Source organism: Zea mays, chromosome 3 (genome assembly GCF_902167145.1).
Source record: "Zea mays cultivar B73 chromosome 3, Zm-B73-REFERENCE-NAM-5.0, whole genome shotgun sequence".
Taxonomy (NCBI): Eukaryota; Viridiplantae; Streptophyta; class Magnoliopsida; order Poales; family Poaceae; genus Zea; species Zea mays.
The window spans coordinates 172,609,981-172,633,540 of NC_050098.1; the positions used below are offsets into that span (position 1 = coordinate 172,609,981).

The 23,560-nt window shown below is 46.4% G+C and overlaps 1 protein-coding gene across 13 annotated transcripts; it reads left to right on the forward strand.

Moving 5' to 3' along the window:
* Positions 1 to 11,620: 11,620 nt before the first annotated feature.
* Positions 11,621 to 22,657, forward strand: LOC100192791 (uncharacterized). Of its 13 annotated transcripts, none has more exons than XM_008673859.4 (16): positions 11,621 to 11,958; positions 12,889 to 12,961; positions 13,058 to 13,167; positions 14,262 to 14,308; positions 14,394 to 14,491; positions 14,995 to 15,293; positions 16,127 to 16,270; positions 18,058 to 18,283; positions 18,939 to 19,153; positions 19,232 to 19,297; positions 19,764 to 19,883; positions 19,961 to 20,037; positions 20,513 to 20,632; positions 20,780 to 20,999; positions 21,181 to 21,462; positions 21,973 to 22,657. In XM_008673859.4, the coding sequence occupies exons 1-16, from the start codon at positions 11,854 to 11,856 to the stop codon at positions 22,024 to 22,026; spliced, it is 2,256 nt and encodes a 751-aa protein (XP_008672081.1). In that variant the 5' UTR covers positions 11,621 to 11,853; the 3' UTR covers positions 22,027 to 22,657. The 13 variants fall into 13 exon arrangements, 11 of the variants coding, with proteins under 11 accessions (XP_008672081.1, XP_008672082.1, XP_008672083.1 ...); XR_563416.4 differs by having other exon boundaries at positions 11,636 to 11,958; positions 20,780 to 21,052; XR_004856877.1 differs by having other exon boundaries at positions 11,636 to 11,958; positions 18,058 to 18,175; positions 20,780 to 21,052; positions 21,973 to 22,344.
* Positions 22,658 to 23,560: the final 903 nt, after the last annotated feature.

Below are 23,560 nucleotides of genomic sequence, written 5' to 3' on the forward strand. Positions count from 1 at the left end.
ATGAAGATCCTTGAAGATGAAGGCGGGGTAGAGGCCGCAGCCCGGCTTGCTTCTCCCCACCATCAAACTGGTGGTCACCGTCTTGGGTGACCACCAGCGAGGGGATGCAGTCGGGCTGCCTGATGAAAATCCTTGAAGCCGAGTGATGGCTGAAAGGTACCAACTTCCGCGAAGTTGCGTTCCTCCAATGAGGATAAGACGAAAGTGACGCGGGCGCTCCCCATCCGGGGGCTCGGAAGGTGGAAGGACGCGATGCATGAGGAGAGTGCGAAGACATGGTTGCCATCCAAGGGGGTTGCCCTCCTTTTAAAGGCGACTCTCCCCACTTGCGTCCTCAGCCGTCGCGAACTGAGTCTTCACCGACACGCTCCAAGGTCTTCCCCCTACGACACGGGGGCTGGGTCCCACGCGTCATGCAAGCTGGCCCAGGGCAGAAGAAGCTAAACCGCCACGCACGGAACGCGTAACTGCCCAGCGGTTACAAGCACTCCTCCACTTTCGCCCAGACCGGCGGGTGAAAGGGCGGACCGCCATGCAGGCGACAAGCAACCGCACCAAGGGGGCGCACCCTTTCGACTCCGACGCGTCCGACATGGGGGCCCAGGCCCACACATCATGTAACCGGCGCGCCGGTACTACGTGCGGGAAACTGCACCGCCACTTGCGCTAGTATCGCGCCTTCTCGACTGTGGAACCGGTGCCCGACTCGAGGCAACCCTGCGCATGGCCCAACAGTGCCAACCGAGCACATCGATCACGGGTCAGTCAGCCGCGGGAGAAGGCGCTATGGTCGATATGGCCAAAAGTGGGCCAGCAGTAATGGCGGCGGCAGGCGGGCGGAAGCAGCGGTCAAGTCGTCTGCAGGCACACGTCCCTTCTAGGGACAGCGAGAGAGCCCTCTCCCACGGCGTGAAGGCGACGCGCCCGTGTTTCGTTCCTCGAACGGCTCGCGCACGCACAACGGCTGCCCCGCAAACCACTCGTCCCGTCGCATTAACTCTGCGGCAGGACAGGTGGCACCTTTGGCAGGCGAAGCAGGCGACGCTTCACCTCCGCCATAATGACCGCGTCAAAAAAGGTGTGCCACGCCGTTCGATTTCGTATCCTTTTCCTCTTCCTCTTTCTCTCTCTTGCTACAGGGACCGGGAAAGGGATACTCCGAAAGGGATCCTTCTCCGCGAAGGAAGCGGGCCCCGAGCCCTCCTACTGATCAGAGGTTCAAAGGCTGGCCCCTCGGAAGGGTTCAACAGTCGCCTCAGAGCACTCGGGCTCCGCGCCCACTACTGGTCAGAGGTTTGAAGGCTGGCCCCTCGGAAGGGTTCGATAGCCGCCTTAGGCCCCTCGGGCTCCGCGCCCACTACTAATCAGGGGTTCGTAGGCTGGCCCCCGAAGGGTTCGACAGCTGCCTCAGAGCACGCAGAGCGAGGGATGACTCTGGGTACGTCCGATACATGGCCGAGGCTCGGGCTACGCTCCCGAGGTACCCTAGGACATTTCTGAGACCGGCAGGAGCGATTCTGTAACGGAATCCCATCAGAGGGAGGCATCGAGCCCTTGGACCCTATCAAACGGGACCGGGTCCGGCAAATCACCTGCAGGTACTTTTGGAGCGCGCCTCTGGGCCACTAGCCGACCTTTATCGAACGGGGCACGGGCGTCCACTCGGATCACCCGTTAGCAACTCACTGGAGACACCATGTTCGGCGCCCTCCGAGGGCAACATGGTGCTTTCCCCCCGTCCTCCTTGCGGAAAGGCGACGCAGGGGCGTATGAAAAAAGCCGAGTCAGTCCTTGACCGTCCTCTCGCTCTGTGCGGAGGCTCGGGGGCTGCTCTCACAAACCCGGCTCCGGCCAAACCGTTGATAGCGTCAACATACCAGCCCGAGAACTTGGAACCTGACTATGCACCCGGACTACGACCAGTTCGCATGAGGGAACCACCAGACCGGCTGAAGCATCACGAAACGCGCTAAGACCTCGAAGGAGTCAAACCACTCCTCCGAGGCCTCGGGGGCTACACCCGGCGGGTGCGCTCGCGCGCACCCACCGGAACGAAACGCAACCGAGAAAGGCCGGTCCCCTTGCAAAAAAGTGCGACAAAAGCCTCCAAGCGAGTACCAACACTCCCTTCGAGGCTCGGGGGCTACTGTCAGGGACCATAATTAGGGGTACCCCCAAGACTCCTAATCTCAGCTGGTAACCCCCATCAGCACAAAGCTGCAAAGGCCTAATGGGCATGATTCAGGTCAAGGCTTCGTCCACTCAAGGGACACGATCCCGCCTCACCCGAGCCCAGCCTCGGGCAAAGGCAGCCGACCCAGGAGGATTCACGTCTCGCCCGAGGGTCCCCTCAAGCAACGGACGCACCTTCGGCTCACCCGAGGCCTAGGCTTCGCGGAGAAGCAACCTTGGCCAGATCGCCACGCCAACCGACTGTATCGCAGGAGCATTTAATGCAAGGATCGACTGACACCTTATCTTGACGCGCGCTCCTCAGTCGACAGGACCGAAGTGACCGTAGTCACTTCGCCACTCCACTGACCGACCTGACAGGAAAACAGCGCCGCCAGCCCTGCTCCGACTGCTGTGCCACTCGACAGAGTGAGGCTGACAGCAGCTAAGTCCAGCCTTGGGTACCATAGGAAGCTCCGCCTCGCCCAACCCCAGAGCTCGGGCTCAACCTCGACGCTAGACGACGGACTCCGCCTCGCCCGACCCTAGGGCTCGGACTCAGCCTAGACCTCGGACGACGGACTTCGCCTCGCCCGACCCCAGGGCTCGGACTCAGCCTCGACCTCGGACGACGGACTCTGCCTCGCCCGACCCCAGGGCTCGGACTCAGCCTCGACTCTAGACGACGGACTCCGCCTCGCCCGACCTCAGGGCTCGGACTCTACCTCGACCTTGGACGGCGATCTCCGCCTCGCCCGACCCAGGGCTCGGACTCAGCCTCGACCTCGGAGGAGTCACCGCCTCGCCCGACCCCGAGTTCGGACCGACCACGTCAGAGGGGGGAGCCATCATTACCCTACCCCTATCAAGCTCAGGCTACGGGGAACAAGACCGGCGTCCCATCCGGCTCGTCCCGGTAAACAAGTAATGATGGCACCCCGCGTGCTCCATGACGACTGCGACTCTCAGCCCCTTACGGAAGCAAGGAGACGTCAGCAAGGATCCGACAGCCCCGACAGTTGTACTTCCTCGGGGCTCAAGCGCTCCTCCGACGGCCAAGACATCACATGAACAGGGCGCCAAAACCTCTCTGACAGCCACGATGGCACGTACATAGGGCTCTGGCTCCCCTTTGCTAGACATGTTAGCACATTGCTACACCCCCATTGTACACCTGGGCCCTCTCCTTACGCCTATAAAAGGAAGGTCCAGGGCTCTCGTACGAGAAGGTTGGCCGCGCGGGAGAACGGGCCGACGCACAAGGCTCTCTCTCTCTCTCCCACGCGAACGCTTGTAACCCCCTACTGCAAGCGCATCCGCCCTAGGCGCAGGACAACACGAAGGCCACAGTTTCCCCTTACTGTTTCTCCCCCCTTTATGTTCCGTCTCGCGCCGACCCATCTGGGCTTGGACACGCAGCGACAATTTACTCGTCGGTCTAGGGACCCCCCGGGGTCGAAACGCCGACAGGGACAGACTGCACCGTTGTCTCAGGTACGAGGCTAACGCCCAGCAAGTCCTTTGCGAGCGTGCTGGCGTCGTCCGTCTGCTTGGGGTTGGCGTGTCGCGGGGAAACGACGCTTGTCTTTGTCTTAGACGCGAGGTCAACGCCCGACGTGTCCCCCGTTGGGGCGCCGACGCCGTCGACACGCTCGACAGCCGACGAGGTGCTGCCTCCTGCTTGGCCATGCCTGCCTCGCCTCCTCCTCCGTCGGCGGGGAAGGTGACGGGATAGACCTGGATGTTGTTCTTTCGCCACGTGGGGAAGACGTCGTCGATTCCGCCGCCAGCGGGCGGGCTGACGGCCGCCATTGTCGTTGTCGCGCGGCGGAGGAAGGAGTATCATGTCGTAGCTGCCGTCGAGGGACATGAACTCAAGACTCCCGAAACGGAGCACCGTCCCGGGTTGGAGTGGTTGCTGGAGACTACCCATCTGGAGCTTGACGGGAAGCTGTTCGTCAACACGCAGCAGGCCCCTACCTGGCGCGCCAACTGTCGGCGTTTCGACCCCGGGGGGTCCCTGGACCGACAAGTAAATTATCGCTGCGTGTCCCAGCCCAGATGGGTCGGCGCGAGACGGAACACAAAGGGGGGAAAACAGTAAGGGGAAACCGTGGCCTTCGTGTTGTCTTGCGCCCAGGGCGGATGCGCTTGCAGTAGGGGGTTACAAGCGTTCGCGTGGGAGAGAGAGAGAGCCTTGTGCGTCGGCCTGTTCTCCCGCGCGGCCAACCTTCTCGTACGAGAGCCCTGGACCTTCCTTTTATAGGCGTAAAGAAAGGGACTAGGTGTACAATGGGGGGTGTAGCAATGTGCTAACGTGTCTAGCAAAGGGGAGCCAAAGCCCTATGTACGTGTCGTCGTGGCTGTCGGAGAGGTTTTGGCGCCCTGTTCATGTGATGTCGTGGCCGTCGGAGGAGCGCTTGAGCCCCATGGAAGTACAGTTGTCGGGGCTGTCGGATCCTTGCTGACGTATCCTTGCTTCCGTAAGGGGCTGAAAGCCGCCGTCGTCATGGAGCACGCGGGGTGCCATCATTACTTGTTTACCGGGGCGAGCCGGATGGGACACCGGTCTTGTTCCCCGTAGCCTGAGCTGGCTAGGGGTAGGGTAATGATGGCTCCCCCTGTGACGTGGTCGGTCCGAGCCCGGGGTCGGGCGAGGCGGTGACTCCTCCGAGGTCGAGGTTGAGTCTGAGCCCTAGGGTCGGGCGAGGCAAAGTCCATCGTCCGATGTCGAGGTTGAGTCCGAGCCCTGGGGTCGGGCGAGGCGGAGTCTGTCATCCGAGGTCGAGGCTGAGTCCGAGCCCTGGGGTCGGGCGAGGCGGAGTCCGTCGTCCGGCATCGAGGTTGAGCCCGAGCCCTGGGGTCGGGCGAGGCGGAGTCCGTCGTCCGAGGTCGAGGTTGACTCCGAGCCCTAGGGTCGGGCGAGGAAGAGTCCGTCGTCCAAGGTCGAGGCTGAGTCTGAGCCCTAGGGTCGGGCGAGGCAGAGTCCGTCGTCCGGCGTCGAGGTTGAGCCCGAGCTCTAGGGTCGGGCGAGGCGGAGCTTCCTATGGCGCCCGAGGCTGGACTTAGTTGCTGTCAGCCTCACTCTGTCGAGTGGCACAGCAGTCGGAGCAGGGCAGGCGACGATGTTTTCCTGTCAGGTCGGTCAGTGGAGCGGAGAAGTGACTGCGGTCACTTCGGTCCTGTCGACTGAGGAGCGCGTGTCAGGATAAGGTGTCAGTCGATCCTTGCATTAAATGCTCCTGCGATACGGTCGGTTGGCGTGGCGATCTGGCCAATGTTGCTTCTCCGCGAAGCTTGGGCCTCGGGCGAGCCGAAGGTGCGTCCGTTGCTTGAGGGGACCCTCGGGCGAGACGTGAATCCTCCTGGGTTGGCTGCCTTTGCCCGAGGCTGGGCTCGGGCGAGGCGGGATCGTGTCCCTTGAGGGGACAGAGCCTTGACCTGAATCGCGCCCATCAGGCCTTTGCAGCTTTGTGCTGATGGGGGTTACCAGCTGAGATTAGGAGTCTTGGGGGTACCCCTAATTATGGTCCCCGACATAACTAAAATAACCCAAAAGATAGTCAAGGACAATGTAAATAGAAAGCTAGTCAATCCTTAGGTTTCAATTATGTAATGCGAGAAAGTGAATTATCATGTAAATAGGACATAAGTAGGTCAAAGGACACTTGCCCTCATCAAATAGATGCTCAGGGTCTTCAATCTCGTAGAACTCGAAGAGCTTGACCACTTGGTTGTCGAAGCTTGATTGTCGATTCCTCAAAGCTCGGAAATAGATCATATTATATTCGCGACATGCAGCGAATACGAATAGGCACAAGCAAACAAATATATACATGCATAAGAACATTACATCACACAAGGAAAACATTATAAATCATGCAGTACGAAATAGAGCTCGCTACTACGGTCACGCAAGGAAAAGAAACACGATAGTCGAGGCTACGGTCTATGTCGGCATGTTTACACTAAACAAGTATTAATTAGAATATTTAAGTCGACATACTCGCATTACTCGACATTTATTAAATGCAACTAGAGCTATCGTCTAGCTTTAATTAGCTGACTACACTAACAATTCTTAGTTAAATAAGTAATTTAAATAACATTGGCGACTCTAAGCGAGACAAATTAGCGGAGCGAGACAAAATACGTAGCGCGTGAAACAGCACATCGGCACGTGCACGGTACATGCACAACACGCATATGGCGCGTGGGCCGACACGTTACGTGAAAACTAATAAATAAATAGCATGATTAAACTAACCAATTATTATTATTAATAAATAATATTTCAGTTAAAGTTAATCATGGTGGTGTTTAATTATAAATGCGCAAATCGATTTCCTAAATTAGATTTTAAAATTGCAACGCTGTTCTAGTAGCCATCGGTCAACAAACATTGAAATAAATTAAATAAAATGTGCAATAGCAGGGAAAAATACTTCTAACATATAGACAATTTTAATATGAATCTAACACAACTTGAACGGATTGAATCGGGTTTAAAACGCAAAAGTTATCACTCTTTTAAACTGGACTAAATTCCTGCATACGGTTTTGAAATTTGTGAGGGCGTTTTCGCAAAATAGCCATCTTCTTCCTCCCTCCATCTTCTTCCTATCATCTATGGAAGAGAGAGGGGGAGGGGGAAAGGGGAGGGCCGGCCGGCTGGGCACGGCCGCGAGCGGGCGCGGCACAGGGGCGCGGGCGGGCACGCGCAGGGGGCACGGGTCAGCGCGGGTCGCCGTCGCCGCAGAGGGGGAGGGGGGGCTACGTGTGGGGGGCAGATCAGGGGGAGGGCGTCGTCGCTCAGTGGAGAGATATGGGAGAAGGGGAGAGAGAGGGGCTGCGCGGGGAGGAGAAAAATGAAGAACCATGCGACAACAATGGAGGTTTTTTACCGGGGGAAACTACCTCGCTGGAGCCGAGGAGAAAACCGTCGATTGACGGAGATTTGGAGGTCCGATCGATGAACCGGATACGCCTCAACGAAGTCCTCGACGAGACGAACGCAACGGTACCCTCCGATTCCGCCGCCTACGCACAGATTGGAAGTAATTGCTCGCCGGAGTTAGAACCCCTCCGAACTTCGGTGAGCAATTCCAGGAGCTGGGAAATGAATCTGGGAAAACGGTTTTATGATTTGGAACGTGCTCGACGAAGAGAAGTCGGTCATATATATATATATAGTTGGGGTTCGGACGAGATGAAAATTTCGGGCCAAATTCGGATTTTACTATTTATAAATTTCGGAAAAGCCTAGAAATCCATATTTTATGCTCAAAATATTATAGATGCGTCCAAAAATTCTAAAAAAAATCCTAGAAATGTTTTGGCACCTAATGAACTCAAAAACATACTTAGAGTTTCTAAAAACATTTTTAAGTACTTGAAATAAATAGATTTTGGTTTCTGAAAAATGGAAAAATATTCCAAAAAATATGAAATTTTACCGAGAGCTTCTATAAGATATATTAACATGTTTCAAACACTTTTTCACTAAGAAACACCATGCAACAGTATGAATGCAACAATCAAAGCGCCTCTATGGCTCATTCCACTAGGTTTACACCAATATAAAATAAAATAATTCTCCATTTTTAGGAAAAACAGAAGGAAAGCAAAGAAATGAGAGAGTAACAGCTGAATTTGGTGGATATTAGAAAATAAATTTTATACCCCCAAATTCAGGGTGTTACAGAGCGCCTCCCTTTCTCACTCGCTTGTAACCCCTATTACGACATTAAGCAATAAGGTGTGGGTTGCGCAAGACACCGAAGACTGTATGTGGGGATGTTCTGCCCAAACTAGTTTAAATCTTGTCCCCACTAAGCACACCATCTAGATCTAGAATGAACACAAACAAATTTACTTGTCGAAGCTAGTTAGAAAAACCGATAGTTGGCGCGCCATGTAGGGACCTTGCGTGTTCTCGACGTCTTCTTCTTCAAGATTTGGATGGCTGGTCGCAACACCGTTTGGACCCCCAGAACGACCATGCATTTTGGAAACCTCAACTTCATCCTCAACGGTGAGGGGGAGATGGTCTGGGACCTAGAAGTCCGACCCCTTCTGCCCAGGAATCTTGAAACTATCATGGAGGCCATTGGCAACCTCTACCTCGTCCCAAAGAGGCAAGACAAGGAGCAAGACTTGACCTTGCCCTCCATGGGTGACAAGATAAGGCGACAGATCATGGTCCACATGGGACCCGACCCATCATACGATCATCTGTGGGCCTTCTTCTCATCATACACAAGCCTTTCTGCACTCTGTGACGAAGGAGGGTCAACCCCCTCGATGGCTCTGGCGACATCCCCGAGGTGTTTCCACCCCATCTGCTTCATGCCCCGAGGGTGATCGCGACCCTCGTGGCCCGCGGCCATGTCCCTACTATCGACGACTTGGAGTTTGTGGGGATGGTCGATGGCAGCGGGGACCTTATTTTCGACACCCTCTACTCAGACTCAGGCTTGGACCCCAACGATCAGCGAGAACGGACCCCCAACGAGCGGCGAGAACGGACCCCCAACGACAGGGAGAACGAAGGTCGCTCGCCCCTCTTGATTCCTACCCCCCGAAAGGCCAAACATTGTTGATGGTACCGACGAAAATGGGGGTGCCACGAGCGGCAGGAGTTGGAGAAATTGCCAAGCGTAATGTCTCCGCCAAGAATCCTCAGTAGCTCTCGATAGGATCGAGTTCACACTCCGCTTTGTAATTCCTTGGTAGCTATCAATGAAATACGGTTTCGAAACCGCTTCTAATGCCGGACATAGGAAATGGCAACAAGCCCTAACCTAGGCCTATCACTCTCTCTCTTTCTCAGTAGCTAACAGGGCAGGCGACGCGTCGGACGTCAGAGGCATGGGACAAATAGCAAGGGGATCGATGGAGAGATGGGTGGGAGCCCCCTTTCCAAAACTGATCGTTTCGAGTTTTCTTATTTTACGTTAAGAATGAAATACTCCTTTTGTCGGGTATGACAATTAGGGGTACCAAACTGCACCCCCAAAATAGGCTTAAAATTCTAGGGACACCCCTAAAAAACAAACCCCCAACCTCCGCCTGTCCCGAGGTCCGTGTCAAGAGCCATCCCCACAAAAGCTCCCCACGAGGGCCTCCCAAAATCTCTGACTCGCCCGAGCCGAACCTCAAGTTGGTCACATACTCGGGAGGGTCTCTGCCTCGCCCGAGGCACCCTCGCCTTAGGACCGCCTTGTCCGCCTTGCCCGAACCTGTCTCAGGTGATAAGGACAAAGCGAGCCCGAAGGCAGGTGGGGGACACCCGCTAGGGATGGCAACAGATAAACTATCCATGGATAGTGTCTCTAGACATCCATATCCGTGACTTATATCCGATATCCGAACCCATACCCGTTACCCGCTACGAATAAAAACAGTATCCACATCCATTACCCGCGGGTAACGGATATCCGCGGATATATCCGTTTGCCCACTATAAGTTTAACTTCACACACTTTAGGAAAGAAAAGACTAGCTGTAATATATTTGGTCCCAGAAAACAACATGGTTAAGTCATAAAATATTCCCAGTTTCTCACAAACAATAGCTGCAGTTGTGGCAACGGGAGTACGGGACTTGGGCAGTTGGGCTGGCTGTGGTCCGTGAAGTGGTTCCAAACTCCAGTGACCCCACATGTCGAGTTACTTTAACGGATATTCGGGTATTCAGATATGGATATTGATTGTTCGTACCTGTTTTAAAAATATCCACGGATACCAAATGCTACCCGTATCCGTGTCCACGGGTACAGGTTTGTACCCAAAACCGTGCCCAACGGGTTTTTTATCCGCGGGTACGTGGATAAATCACATCCATTGCCATCCCTAACAGCCGCATTCAATGCGCGTACCTACCCCACGCAAGGTTACAGGCGTACAATACAAGACGACTATGGTCTTGTCCAATACCAACAACATGATTACACACGCGCTACTGTGCACGCACGTCGCATGCCATCCCCTGACGGGATGTTTAATACAACAGAAGAGCGGACTAGCCCTCGGGCCCAAACTCCGCCTCGCCCAACGCCAAGCTCACCCTCAGATACCGCTTTCGCCTCGCTCGAGCTTGGCCTCGGCTACCTGCTATACCACGAATCCTGCAGGAAACCACTCCGTCGACTGTGGCACACATCAGTAAGGATTCAGCCATCACCTCGGGAAGACTTCCGCCTTGCCCGAACTCGGCTCCGATCTCGATATCTGCAGCCAAGGGCACCCCAATGTCATCAGATACAGAAGCGCTGACACATCCCGCAAGTGGCTTTTCTCCATAACTAAGCCCTATTACAACCACTACGATATGGGTAGCCCTCCCCTGAGGGCTCGGGCATAGAGCCAAACCCTCAGCCTTAGCCTCGGCTCTCAGCGGGAAACCAGCGAATTCAAGTGAACAACGAAGTACAAAGGCCTTGCTGTCTACAGGACGTGAAGACACCCTCCGCAGCAGGCAAGCAGCCTCATCTACAAAGACGTGCTCCCCTTAGGCATATAAATAGGGTAGTCTATGACCTCTCTAGGGGACAAGGCGAACACTTCGTAGCTTTCTCCTGGCATTCGATATTGGCACTTGTCTCAATCATTTCTAGGGACATATGATTTAGATTTTTTTTCATTTTCCATGGATTTTTTTTGAATAAGAGGAGTGATCAAAGTTGGGTTGAAAAAGTCAAACGAAATATATTTTAAAACAGAGGGAGTACTATTTTAGATAAGTTGAGTATTATAGATAAACCTAATCTGTTAGGGGGTTTTTGGGTTGAGGAATCCTTCTATCTAAAATGAGGTGGTGCATCATGGGTCAATTCTTCAAATTTGTTGGGATAAGTCTATTTCTCATATTAGTATTAACTAACTAACTAACTATGATGAATGAGTTGGTGATGGATCAATTCATTCCATTTCATAAACCAAACAAAAAAAGTGAGGAGCTAGAAGATGATGGACTAGCTCATTACTCAAACCAAACACTATATTATATAGTACTATTATGATGAAGAAGCCACTTTAAACCAGTATACCCCGTTTGTATGTAGATATTGGAGCACATGATTAGAAATTGGAATCAGATTTCTAGAATTTTATTATTTTGTTGTACATGAAATTGAGATTTGGAATCAGAGACCTAATTCCATAGAATTGGACTATAACTAGAAATTCCGTCTCCTAATACAGAGCACTACTCCTCTGTATTGAGTGGAATTGGACCACACAAATCCAAACTCTAATTCAATAACATCCAAACAATATATTTGAAATTATATCTCATTTCAGTATCATGTTTGATTTGTAATTGAACCCAATTCAATTTTCATGCTTTCCAACATCCACATTCAAACTGTAATAGCAAATAACCCAGCCGGGCTTGTCCAACGTTCACATATTCGGAGCGAACCCTATGGCCCACTTGTCGGCCATGTAACTCGGCTGTTTCGCACAGGCACGGCACTCGTTGGAAACTTGGAATGCCCTATCAGATCGCATCGCACCCAAAAATCAAGAGCCTGCTGGATTCAAACGGCTGATTCAAACGACCAGAGTCCGGACACTCACACTCCCCTGCTGCGCCTGCCGCCTGCGTTTCGGCCACCGCACTACTTCCCCAATCCCCTTGATATCGCCCACCCGCGCTCGCCGCCGCCGCTGGGCGGCGATGGAAACCCTAATGGTAGACCGCGTCCACAGTAGCCTCCGCCTCTTCATGTACCGCAACGCCATATTCCTCTGCGAGCGCCTCTGCGCACAGTTCCCCTCCGAGGTAGCCCCCTTTTATCCATGTTCCTTAACGAGGCTAGTACGTCTCGATTCGGTGTATTGCGCGTGGGAATGGTACATCTGGGGGTCGGATCAGGCGTGTGGCAGTGATTTGAGCGCGGGGCTCACCTCCGTTGTTTAGTTCGATTCAGTAGTCTTCTGTCGTTTTTTTTGAAGTGTCTAGGGTTGCATTAGGAGTAGAGTAGCAGAGTGGTGAGCTTTTGGTCTGTAGCTTATCTAGGCTTGAATTAGAACAGCTCTCTATAGCTGGTGTAGGGAACTGGAGTATCCCGCGTGATTCATCTAGGGTTCATAGTGAACTTTTACTGGAGAGGGTGATTTTCTGCCTAAATTTTTGAGGCAATTTCACAGGTAAAAGCTCTACTGGTGTTTATGCATAATGGGCATTGGTTACAGTAACGTGTATGCCTGTGAGTTCTTTTCCTTGTCAGAACCTTGGGGTGACAATATTTATAGCCCATTAGGTATTCAGTTGCTTGAATTCTATGTTCTTACAGGACATGCTCACCCACTTTCTTTTCTAACCTTATAATTACTTGAGGGTGTGGGTTTTAATTTTAATTTTGGTTCTTGACGTGGTTCATGGGTCTTCATGTGGGATGAAGTTCAGGAATTTGAATGCATGGTTTTGTGTTTTAGTTTTTATTTAGGTTCTTGATGTGGATCATAGGTCTTCATGTGGGATGAAAGTCGACATAACTTGAATGCATGTTTAGTGTGTATGAGACTATGCATTCAATTTCTTAGCAGATGACCTCACTGATTAACCTGAATCTGTGCCTGCTTTACAATGCTTTCTTTTCAATTAGTAATTCTTGCTCACAAAAAATCTTAGTTTATTTTTTTTAATTTTAAGTCCATTTGCAACATAGTTGTGGGCACTAAATGTTCTTGCTCTACCTCCTCTGCACAGACCAATGTGCAATTGCTAGCAACCTGCTACCTACACAACAATCAGCCATATGCTGCATATCACGTTTTGAAAGGTAAGTTTGGATGGTTATATGCTCGCCATGTAACACATATATTATATAAAGGTAGTTTGGATGGTTTATGGATTTTGTTTCTGATGTTATATGAAGGGAAGAAGCTGCCGGAGTCCCGGTACTTGTTTGCTACATCATGCTTTCGAATGAACCTCTTGCGTGAAGCAGAAGAAATTCTATGTCCAGTCAATGAGCCAAACATGGAGGTATAAATCATATTTTAGAGTGATTTGTTTATGTAAATATCTCTAACGTTGAACACGAACCTAGCCATTCTATTGGAGATGAAACCCAAAAGAAAACATGTAGAACGTGAGTGAACCTTGATTTGTGGTTTATGTTGGGTTTCAACTCTAGCCTATCCTAATTTGTTTGGGACTAAAAGGCTTTGTGTGTTGTTTGTTGCTGTTGTTGTGAATATCTCATTCGTTTGCCTTTGTGCAACAAATTGGTGTGTGAAAACTTGAGTGTGTCTGTTTTTGTGTAGAAGAAAGTGTGGTGGTATTATAGCAGCAAAGTATTTTTCGCTCAGTAATAAACTATATTAACAACATAATATTCAAAAGGGACTTGACAGCACTACATTAGTTTGAAAAATAAAATATTGGTAACAATAGTTTGTTTCCTTATGGGGTTCCAGTTTTGAATAAAGGGAGGTGCATGATGCACTTGTTGGTTTGTGAACTAGAAATTCCATAGCTAGTTCAGTGAGAACATTTACTGGTTCTTTTAAATAATACTAGGCCTGATTGTTTTATTTTTCCTGCGGTGTTTCACACCAAATTTGTTTCCAAGGCCAAAGTCTTATGTATGTTTATTCCCCTTTATTGTTAGAAAGTCTGGTTGTTTTATGTTATACGAGAGAAGCATTAGTATTACAAGGTACGTGCTGGCACAGCATGGATTGGCTTGAAACTCTCTTTTTTTCATTTGTTTTTCACCTGGGGCACGATGTTCAGCTGAGGTTTTTTTTCTCGAAAGAGCGCAGGAGGACTGCGCACCCATATATTAAAGTAGAGGGAAAATAAAGGGCCATAAGGACCCAGGTACAAGCACTCCTTATGGAGGCCAGAAACAAGCATACACAAAGCTATCCATAAAACTGGATAAAAAACACTACAGCCCTAGGAGCTAGGTAGTTTGGCTGGCCAAAAAGGAAAGCCCCTTGGCACCAGCCAGGTTCCTCACTGATTCTACAGAGGTGAAGTAGATACTTAGAAAATAAAATCAATCACATTTGTTTGTTTTAATTCCTGTATTGGGTCAGCTTGTTTCTAGTATTAGTTTCATCCTTCTGCAGGTTCCAAGTGGAGCAACAGGACACTACCTCCTTGGAGTGATCTACAGGTTTATTATTCATGGCTTAACTGAATCCATGTTGCTGCATTCTATATTTCTTCAGAGTTCAGATATTTATCTCAACTGTGTGCAGGTGCACAGGCAGAATTTCAGCTGCAGCTGAACAATTTACACAAGCGTTGACTCTAGATCCTCTTTTATGGGCGGCATATGAGGAATTGTGTATATTAGGTTGGTTCATTTTACACCCATATATGAAGTTCTGTGGTAGGTCTATAGCAATTGTGATATATTAGGACTAGTTGCATGAAGTATACTATTGCCTCATATCTTAACCTTTGAAGGTGTAGAAATAGAAATGAAATGGTGATTTGAATGCGTGTTACTGAATATGCTACATCTAGTGGATTTGAATATGGCCTTCATAGACATTTCTCATATATTGTTGTCTTCTATGTTAACCTGTAGAAATATGTTTGTTCCTGTAAATTCAGAGCATTTGAGCATTACTGCAGTAAATTCTCTATCCGATGGATTTCAATCATCATCAATTAGCTTGCCATTCCGCCATTCGTTGTTACTGGCTCATACCTGGTGGGCAGTATTTCCTTTTGCCTTACTGTAGAAGTTACACTATGATTCATTAATCCTTGCCTTTTTGCTTGCAAGGAGTCACTCTCAATTTAAAGTTTGAAGCCATAAACATACATTAAAAACGTGTCTTTGTCTTATAGGTATTGCCGAAGATACCGATGAGTGTTTTAGTGAATCGACTGCTCTACGTCTCCAGCAGGAACACACATCCACGTCCACTTTGGTGAAGTCGAACTTTGCCAATGAAAATCGAGTTCTATCATCCAGTGTCTCTGCAAGTTTTGGGGATATTATTCCTAAGCAAATCAAACAGCTTCATGCTAACAACATAACAGAAGTATCTGGTTATCCTCATGTAAGACCAACCGCATTGCATGTGCAGAACAGTTCAACTTCTAATGTATCACAGTTTGACACCCCATCACCAGCTGCAGCACAGGTCAATACAACCTGTTTGATTCTTCACTTATGATTTTTTTTTGCCAATGTGCACCTAATAGTAATAGGAGACTAAATGTAATCATCAGTTGGTAGAACCATGTTAAAAAGCACTGGTAGCTTGGTTTCTCTTATGTTTCCAATTATTTGACACTGTCTCAGATGGCTTGTTTTAGACCCCGGTGTCTCATATGTTCCCAATTATTTGACACTTGCTCAGATGGCTTGTTTTAGACCTTCAAGAATTGTCCTGACCCCAGAACTTGTTTTGTTCATCTATCTTGCCCCATCTACCTTTTTTTCTAAAGAAAATCATTTTCCCTTGCAATGAAGTATTCCCTCCATTCTAAAATGCAAGTCGTTCTGGCTTTTCTAGGTGCACAGCTTTTGCTATGCATCTAAATATACACTGTCTCTAGTCCACATTAACTTACAATTTGGAATGGTGGGAATAGAAGGGTGGGTCTGGTGCAGCGGTAGAGTCTCCACTTGTTTTGGACGTTCTGGATTCCCATCGGCCTCCTTGCGAAATGCGAAATAAGCAAAACAATGGCTGCCTAGAGTTCCCTTCGCTAGATCCCACCTTGTGTGGGAGCTTTCAACACCGAGTATGCCCTTGGGAAGTATCTATCATCTGTGTCTAGTGAACAACATTCTGATGATACAGAGCTGTGTGGCACTGTTGCTTGGTCATTTGGTCAATCACAACTGTGTCTTAACTGTTGAGTTGTTTTACACAATTTTGAGTCAGTTGTGCTTGGCGATTTAACTTCTTCAGTTTTGAAATTATTTTAGTGTCAGCTGAGTTTCATTTTATTTAATTTAATTATGCAGACTTCTATCATGCCACCACCACTATTTAGGAATGTACATGCTTACCAGAATACAATAAGTGGCGATGCTCCCACTAAGCAGAAAGCTAATGGAGTAAGCCAGCCACTCAGAAGGAAATACATGGATGAAGCAAGGCTAAAGAAGGTTAGGTTCTTTCATTTGATTGCTATTACTGGATGCCACTACTTGTAACTTCTGTACCTGCCTGTTTCCCGATCTTTAGAACTTCCATGGTTTGCTCATGACTTTTAATGGCCTGTCTATCCCTAGAGTTCGCATTTCTCCCCTGACCTTTATCTGTAAAGGATGTCAGTGTGACATATGGGTTGGTTTATATTTATTTTATTTTATGGCATGTTGATATTTTCTATTTGCTCATACTCCCTTGAGCACAAAATGTCTTAAATATAAATTCCCTTGAAATTTCTGTAAGCTAACATTGATGGTCCCTTGTATCAGGATTCATAGTGTTGGATTCGTTGTTATCATATTACAATAGTAATACATAGTGTCAGGATCAGTCATGTCTTTCATTTTTTGCTGTTACATGATTTTTGTTGTTCATAAACTTAATAATCTTGAGTTTGTCTGCAAGTATCTTCGTTCTTGAGTACTAGTGTGCCAATTGTGTACCAGCATCAAACACATGGTCTCAAAAACTCAGAATGCCTTATAATACCATTCGTCTTGATGATGTTTACATAATGGTTAGATCAGTGTGTCATTCTTGTTGCATACTATCTCAGCAGTGTTGCACACAAAAATAGTGGGGTGTTTTGGGGTTGCCTGAAACCAACCATTCTAAATTTTTGTTAATTGCTTTCCATATGTCAACTTTAGATATTTGGTAATGATACAAGTAGATATTTGAATCAAAATGCAGTTTCATAAAAATACTTTTTCCATGTTTAATAAATATTTTGTAAGAAAGTGTTTTTGTGTGTTTTTTAGAGACCGTGCTGAACTGCTAATGTCAAAAGCATCATTTATGTTTTATTGGAGGGAGTACAAGGCACTGAAAACGATTGATATAATCCCAAGTCTATTTTTGTATTGTTTCTTGTAGTCACAAAGTTCATCTTGTGATATAATACACAATGGCAGTAAAACTATTTAATCTTTACTTACATTGAAGGTCTTCCTTTTCTTATTGGTTTTGTTGGATTGACAAAGGATGCATTTGATTGTTCTGTAGGTTTAACTCATTTGAGATCTGTTTGTAAATCCTCCTTTGTACTCTTTTCTGTTGATATTTTCTTATGGTGACAGGAACAAATCTATATTCTACTCTATTAAGAACCTAATGTGGGCACCTGGTGCTACCACGACTTCACCCTCCCCACACCCAGCGTCCGCAAAAAGTAGTGCAGAACGAGCACTCGAACCCACACACCCCTCTGCTCCAGAAATTTGGGGCTAACCACCAGACCACACATACCTTAGTATTTAGAAATAAATAAAAAATATATTTGTAGCCTAGGCGTCACTCCCCTGCTTAGTGGCAACACACGGGCACATACCTAGTATATATGTTACAAGTATTAGGATTACCTGCATTACATTATGGAATAAAGCTACAAAGATAAAGAAAAAGGCTCTCACATTGACACCAAATCCTCTTTGCCTACGCATTTACATGGTCCTATGCATTATTGCATATTTACATTGGACAATTGTATTTATATGGAATATCCTTGATGCATCATTCTGAAGGGCAGGCCTTGTGCAGTGGTGAGAGCTGTCTCACTGAGTCACCAGGTCGCAGATTCACAGCAGTCTCTCCACATTTGCGGGGAAAGATTGACTTGGTTTATTTTTCCCTAGATCCCACTTGTGGGAGTCTCCAACACTGGGTCTGCCCCCTTTTTACCCTGATGCATCATTCTGGCTCTGCCACTGTTGGTGATATTAGAATTGAAGACGTTTTTCAGGTTTCTGGAAGGTTGTTTAATAGCGATGCAATGCCTCGAAGAAGTCAAAGACTTAAAGATACAACAACAAATTCAAATACATCTCAAATTGGAGGAAATGGAACAGATCATTTGTCAGGTAAATTGCGAGTAAACTCGTCCACACAATCAAAATTGTGTTCAACAGCCATACGTTCTGTGCAAGTTAGGAAAGGAAAACCACGGGCTACAGAAAATTTTGATGAAGGTGATTATCATTTCAATGTGGATGATTCATCAAATTTCAGAATAAATGTATGCTAATTTGGTTGGTGTGTTTTTATATAGCAAGTGATCAGGATGTATTGGTGTATTTTACTTGATATTATTATCGATTATTAGTTTACATTAGACATTTCTGTCATCATACTTGGTAGTAGTATTGTTTTGTAGTTTCTTCTGCCATATATATTGTTGGCATTTCTTTTCCTTTTTTTGGAAATTTCGCTTATGATACCAAGTTGTAGAAAATTTTAGGCTACTGCTTTGCTAAAACCAAGCATGAAACTGCCTAATAGATGTATTTTCATCTATGGTTCTTAATATTGAGATATCTCTTTATGCTGATTTAGAAAATGAACTTCTTATTCATACTTTAAATACTACATCATTATTAGGATAAAATACTGAAGCAAGGTTTTTTTTCAGCATAAAATCCTAATTTTGTAACCCTGGCATTTAGACTACTAAATGCATCCGTTGCCCTGTGACTAGATTATCTCCAACACTTTCACCTTAATGTTGATACAATATTATTTCGTAAAATGTATTTTTTTAGTTTTGACCTTTTGCATTAGGTCAGTGTATGGATGAGCATTTTTTGCTCAACCGTCTTTATGAATGGTGATTCTTTTTAAATTTAGGAAGTAGATATGAAGTCATTGATGAAATGTGGACAGACAATATGTCAGGAACTTCATCTTCTGTAAGTACAGCTGATGGAAGATCCTTTGAGCAAGATAGAGCTGAACGAATTCTGTTGCAAGACTCCAAAGTGGCACTTGGTATTAGGGAGCTATTGGGACTTTTCCGAACACTGGGGGAAGGTTTTAGGCTTTCTTGCTTGTTTAAGTGCCAGGTATAATATAGGGTGTTTAGCTAAAGATGTTGACCTTGTACCCAACGATACCACTGAACTGATTTCATTGTTGTTCAGGAAGCACTGGAAGTCTACAGAAAACTCCCTGAGTCGCAGTTTAACACTGGATGGGTTCTATGCCAGGTGAAGTCAATGCAAGATGATTAGAGAATTCCAAACATGCTTTGTTTGTAATGAAATAACTTATGACATACCGTGATGGAGTACATATTTTCCAGCAAATTAACATGTAATTTTTTTGTTATATCTGAAATTGCAAATTAATTTTAGTGAACCCAATGGCATAACGAGTTCTACGGTGTCTAATTGTTAGGAGTTCTAAATTATAGTCTCTATTGCTCTTTATTTGCTTTTTGGGTCAATTTGGAATTGGCAGTTTGTTAACTTAAAACTCAAGCACCAACCTTTGTTATTGCAAGTGACGACTCCCTTAAACATTACCACATACATTTTAGTCCTTTAAAGTTTAAACAAAATGTAATGTCTTGTTATATATTAGGTATATATCAACGTAAAGAAAGTTTTGTAAATTCAATACTTTTGGTAAGCAAATGCTTGTGGCTTATTTTTGTTTTGGTCGACTATGCAGGTTGGTAAGGCATATTTTGAATTAGTTGATTATTTGGAAGCTGATCATTATTTTGAGCTGGCACACCGACTATCGCCTTGTACGCTTGATGGAATGGACATCTATTCTACTGTTCTTTATGTAAGTGAAATCAGTGCATTGGGCTTGGCTACATTTATTGGCACATTTATCTCCAAGCTCACAAGCTTCTTATGCAGCATCTGAATGAGGAAATGAGACTAAGCTACCTTGCTCAAGAGCTTATTTCCATTGATCGACTATCTCCTCAAGCATGGTATGTATTTTTATCTCAGAAAGAGTGACAATGTTAGGGCCTTTTCTTGCCACACTATTTTGATTTTATTTTTTTAACTCCATCTTTTAACACATTTTTTTTTGGGTTTTTTAAGGTGGTGCCCTCAGTTTTGCTGGTGTACTCATTTTTACCCTTAGTCGTGTTTTTTTGCTCAGTTTTGCCCTTCCAGTGCTATAGAACAGAAAGGCAAAACTGAGCAAAAAACACGACTAAGGGTAAAAATGAGCACACCAGCAAAACCGAGGACACCAGCTTAAAATATCCTTTTTTTATTTTTTTGTGGGGAGGGGAGAGAGATGGGGTTAGGTTAATGTTCTTGGTTTTGACTATTTACATGCAGTATTGGTTTCATTGCAGTGAAAAACAGCTGGATGAGTCTAGGCCACAAAGCCTTAGTCTAAAAGCTGGGTTCTCATTTTTCATTTCTAATATATCTGTCTGGAATATGCAACAGGTGTGCAGTGGGCAATTGCTTTGCCTTGAGAAAAGATCATGAGACTGCTTTGAAGAATTTTCAACGTTCGGTACAGCTTGACTCAAGATTTGCATATGCTCACACTCTATGTGGTCATGAGTATGTTGTGGCTCTCATAAATATTCTATATGTTTCTATTTTCATGCTCCAGATCTTATATGCAAATCTGAAGCTACATCCTGAAAATTCATGTTCGAGATAATCATTTCAAAATTTCTAAATGAACCCCATTCCTTGAAACTGTAGGTATTCTGCACTGGAGGATTATGAGAATAGTATCAAATTCTACAGATGTGCACTGCAGGTAGATGAAAGGCACTACAATGCTTGGTATGGCCTTGGGGTGGTGTATCTTCGCCAGGAAAAGTTTGAGTTTGCTGAGCATCATTTCAGAAGGGCATTTCAGATAAATCCTCGCTCTTCTGTTCTCATGTGCTATCTTGGGATGGCCTTGCATTCTCTTAAGGTTGATATCATTGATCGACAACAATAGACTACTCCCTCTGATTCCAAATATAGGTTGTTGTAGTCTAAAAATTACTTACACATGGAATCCGATGGAGTACTTCTCCATTTCTGTTTTCCCCTTCGAAATCTTAAGTTGACAACGATTAAATGAACCTTCTGTCTGGATTCAAACTTGTCAGAGGAATGAAGAGGCACTGGAAATGATGGAGAAAGCTATAGCAGCTGATAAGAAGAATCCACTGCCCAAGTATCAGAAGTCCTTAATCCTTCTAGGACTAATGAAGTATGAAGAAGCTCTGGATGAGTTGGAGCGGCTAAAGGAGATTGCACCCCATGAGAGTAGTATGTATGCACTGATGGGAAAGATTTACAAGCAACTCAATATTCTTGACAAAGCTGTTTTCTGCTTCGGCATTGCCCTGGATTTGAAACCACCTGCTGCTGATCTTGCTATAATTAAGGTATAACACAATCTCATTTTCCATATCCCTCCTGCTATTCACCCTGTTTTTCTTTTCTTAATTTATCTTTGTATCTTCGAGGCAATCACTGCTAGTTGAACTGTATTATTAATTGCCATTAAGTGGAATTTATATGTTATCACTATTGTACTGTTCATGTTATAGCTCACTATGATCCAAAATATAGGTTGTTTTGATCATCCTAAATCAAGTTTCTATAGCTCGGTGACCAAGTTTTCAAGAAAACAAACTTGGGCCAAGTTTATTGGAAATACATTGTCATCTAACAATATGAAATAAAGAAATATATCATGGTGCATTTAATGAATTAAATTGATACTGTAGACTTTGGTGCATTTTTCTATAAACTTGGTGAAACTTAGGTAATGAAGTAAAAACCATCATGATTGTTTGTACGGTTGGTCGGTTTGCACCTAATGTGTTTCCTATGGCCTACATTTTGGAACGAAGGGATAAATAACTCTGACTTGCTTGTCTGATGTTTGGCAGTCCGCAATGGAGAAAGTACATCTCCCTGATGAACTGATGGAGGATGACCTATAAGTTCACTCAAGCATCGTGAGAAATGAACATTTACTTCGGGTTCATGATGACCCGCCTGTGCTTCGTGTTCCTGGCCTAGTGGCCTGCTTGGGCTTCTCAAGTGGAACTCGGAAGTCGGAGCTGTACCATTAGCCATCCAGTTTGGAATGAAAAGAAAAAAAAATTAACCATCCAGTTTTGTAGATTTAGTTTTAGCCTGTAATCAGAGAACACATGCGCAGAAGCTGCGGTAGTTTAGGACTCTGTACAAGTGTTGGCGAAATGACGCCTGTACCATTATCAAATAACGGAAATAATTAAAGGATGAGGATCCAGCTGATTCAAGCAGATTGTTTGTCGCATCTACAAACCTTTTAAAGGTGTCACATTCAAAGGTTGAAAACATTTCAGCCCAAGTAAATCGATTTGAAGAAGAGCGGAGGAAAAGAGGATGCTTCCGCGAGTCAGCCTCCTACTAACTACTGGCTTGGAGGTGGGGGATAAAGCTAGGCTCTTCATGCAAGCAAAGTGTAACCATCCGTTTTCTTGCTAGTAGCCTGTATCATTGCTGCATATCCTGGCATCATTAAGAAACCATCCAAAGGAGAGTGTCAGTGATGAGCAATTTCTGGAAAAGTTTTACTTTGCATTATGCGATGTGATATATATATTTTATTTACATGGTATGTTGCATGGGCTTGAGATAATCTGGTAAGATCTGTATCGTCAATGGTGCTTCGGGTGCACAAAACAGGAGGTCTCTACCATTTGATGCTACATTGCTCTTCACTCCCCACGTTGGATCCGTCCCTGCTACTGCTACAACCAAACGCATCCCAAGTGTCTACCCAATACCGAAGAGTTTAGGGTGGTTTGATTGACCAGGTCATTGGAACCTTTGCAGGTGTCTCAACGACCATAGACATGCTACCAACCAATAAACTGGCTTAGTTGTTTAAAAAGTAATTAGTCAAAAGTAAACACGCTCGCTAAGTCAAACATTAAGGATGTCTGATTTTACCACAACAAACCTAACTTATTATTTTTTTCTAGCAAGATGATGCTCGTGGTTGGTAAATGCGACAATGCATTGCGACCCTGTCCTTCCATTTGGCTTTGCTAGGATTTTGACTTCTCTACTATCTATTAAGATGCTATTGTAGACCATTACCACGCCCCCGCCTCCATCCTTATCGCGTCCGCGATACCGGGGAGTTAATTGACTTTATAATACTCTCGTCGCGCGGTTTCGCCGGATTACTACTCCGCAGCTCCGCTTCGCCAGGATGGTATTATGGAGAACGCGAACACGCCAAATTAGTATGGTTAGTATCTCGCCCACTGTAACATTCCATCAGCAATGGTAAAAGTCGTTTCTATCCCTGCTTTAACCACAGCGCACTCCGGTGAAAACCTAAGTCCACTCGTCCCACGGCACCGCCAATCTCTCTCGTTCCTCCTCTTCTCCGATGGCGACTCCGACGAGAGGCAAGAAACGGCTGGTCGTCGACGTCGATCTCGAGTTGGATAGTGAGACCAAAGTGGCTGCCGCCTT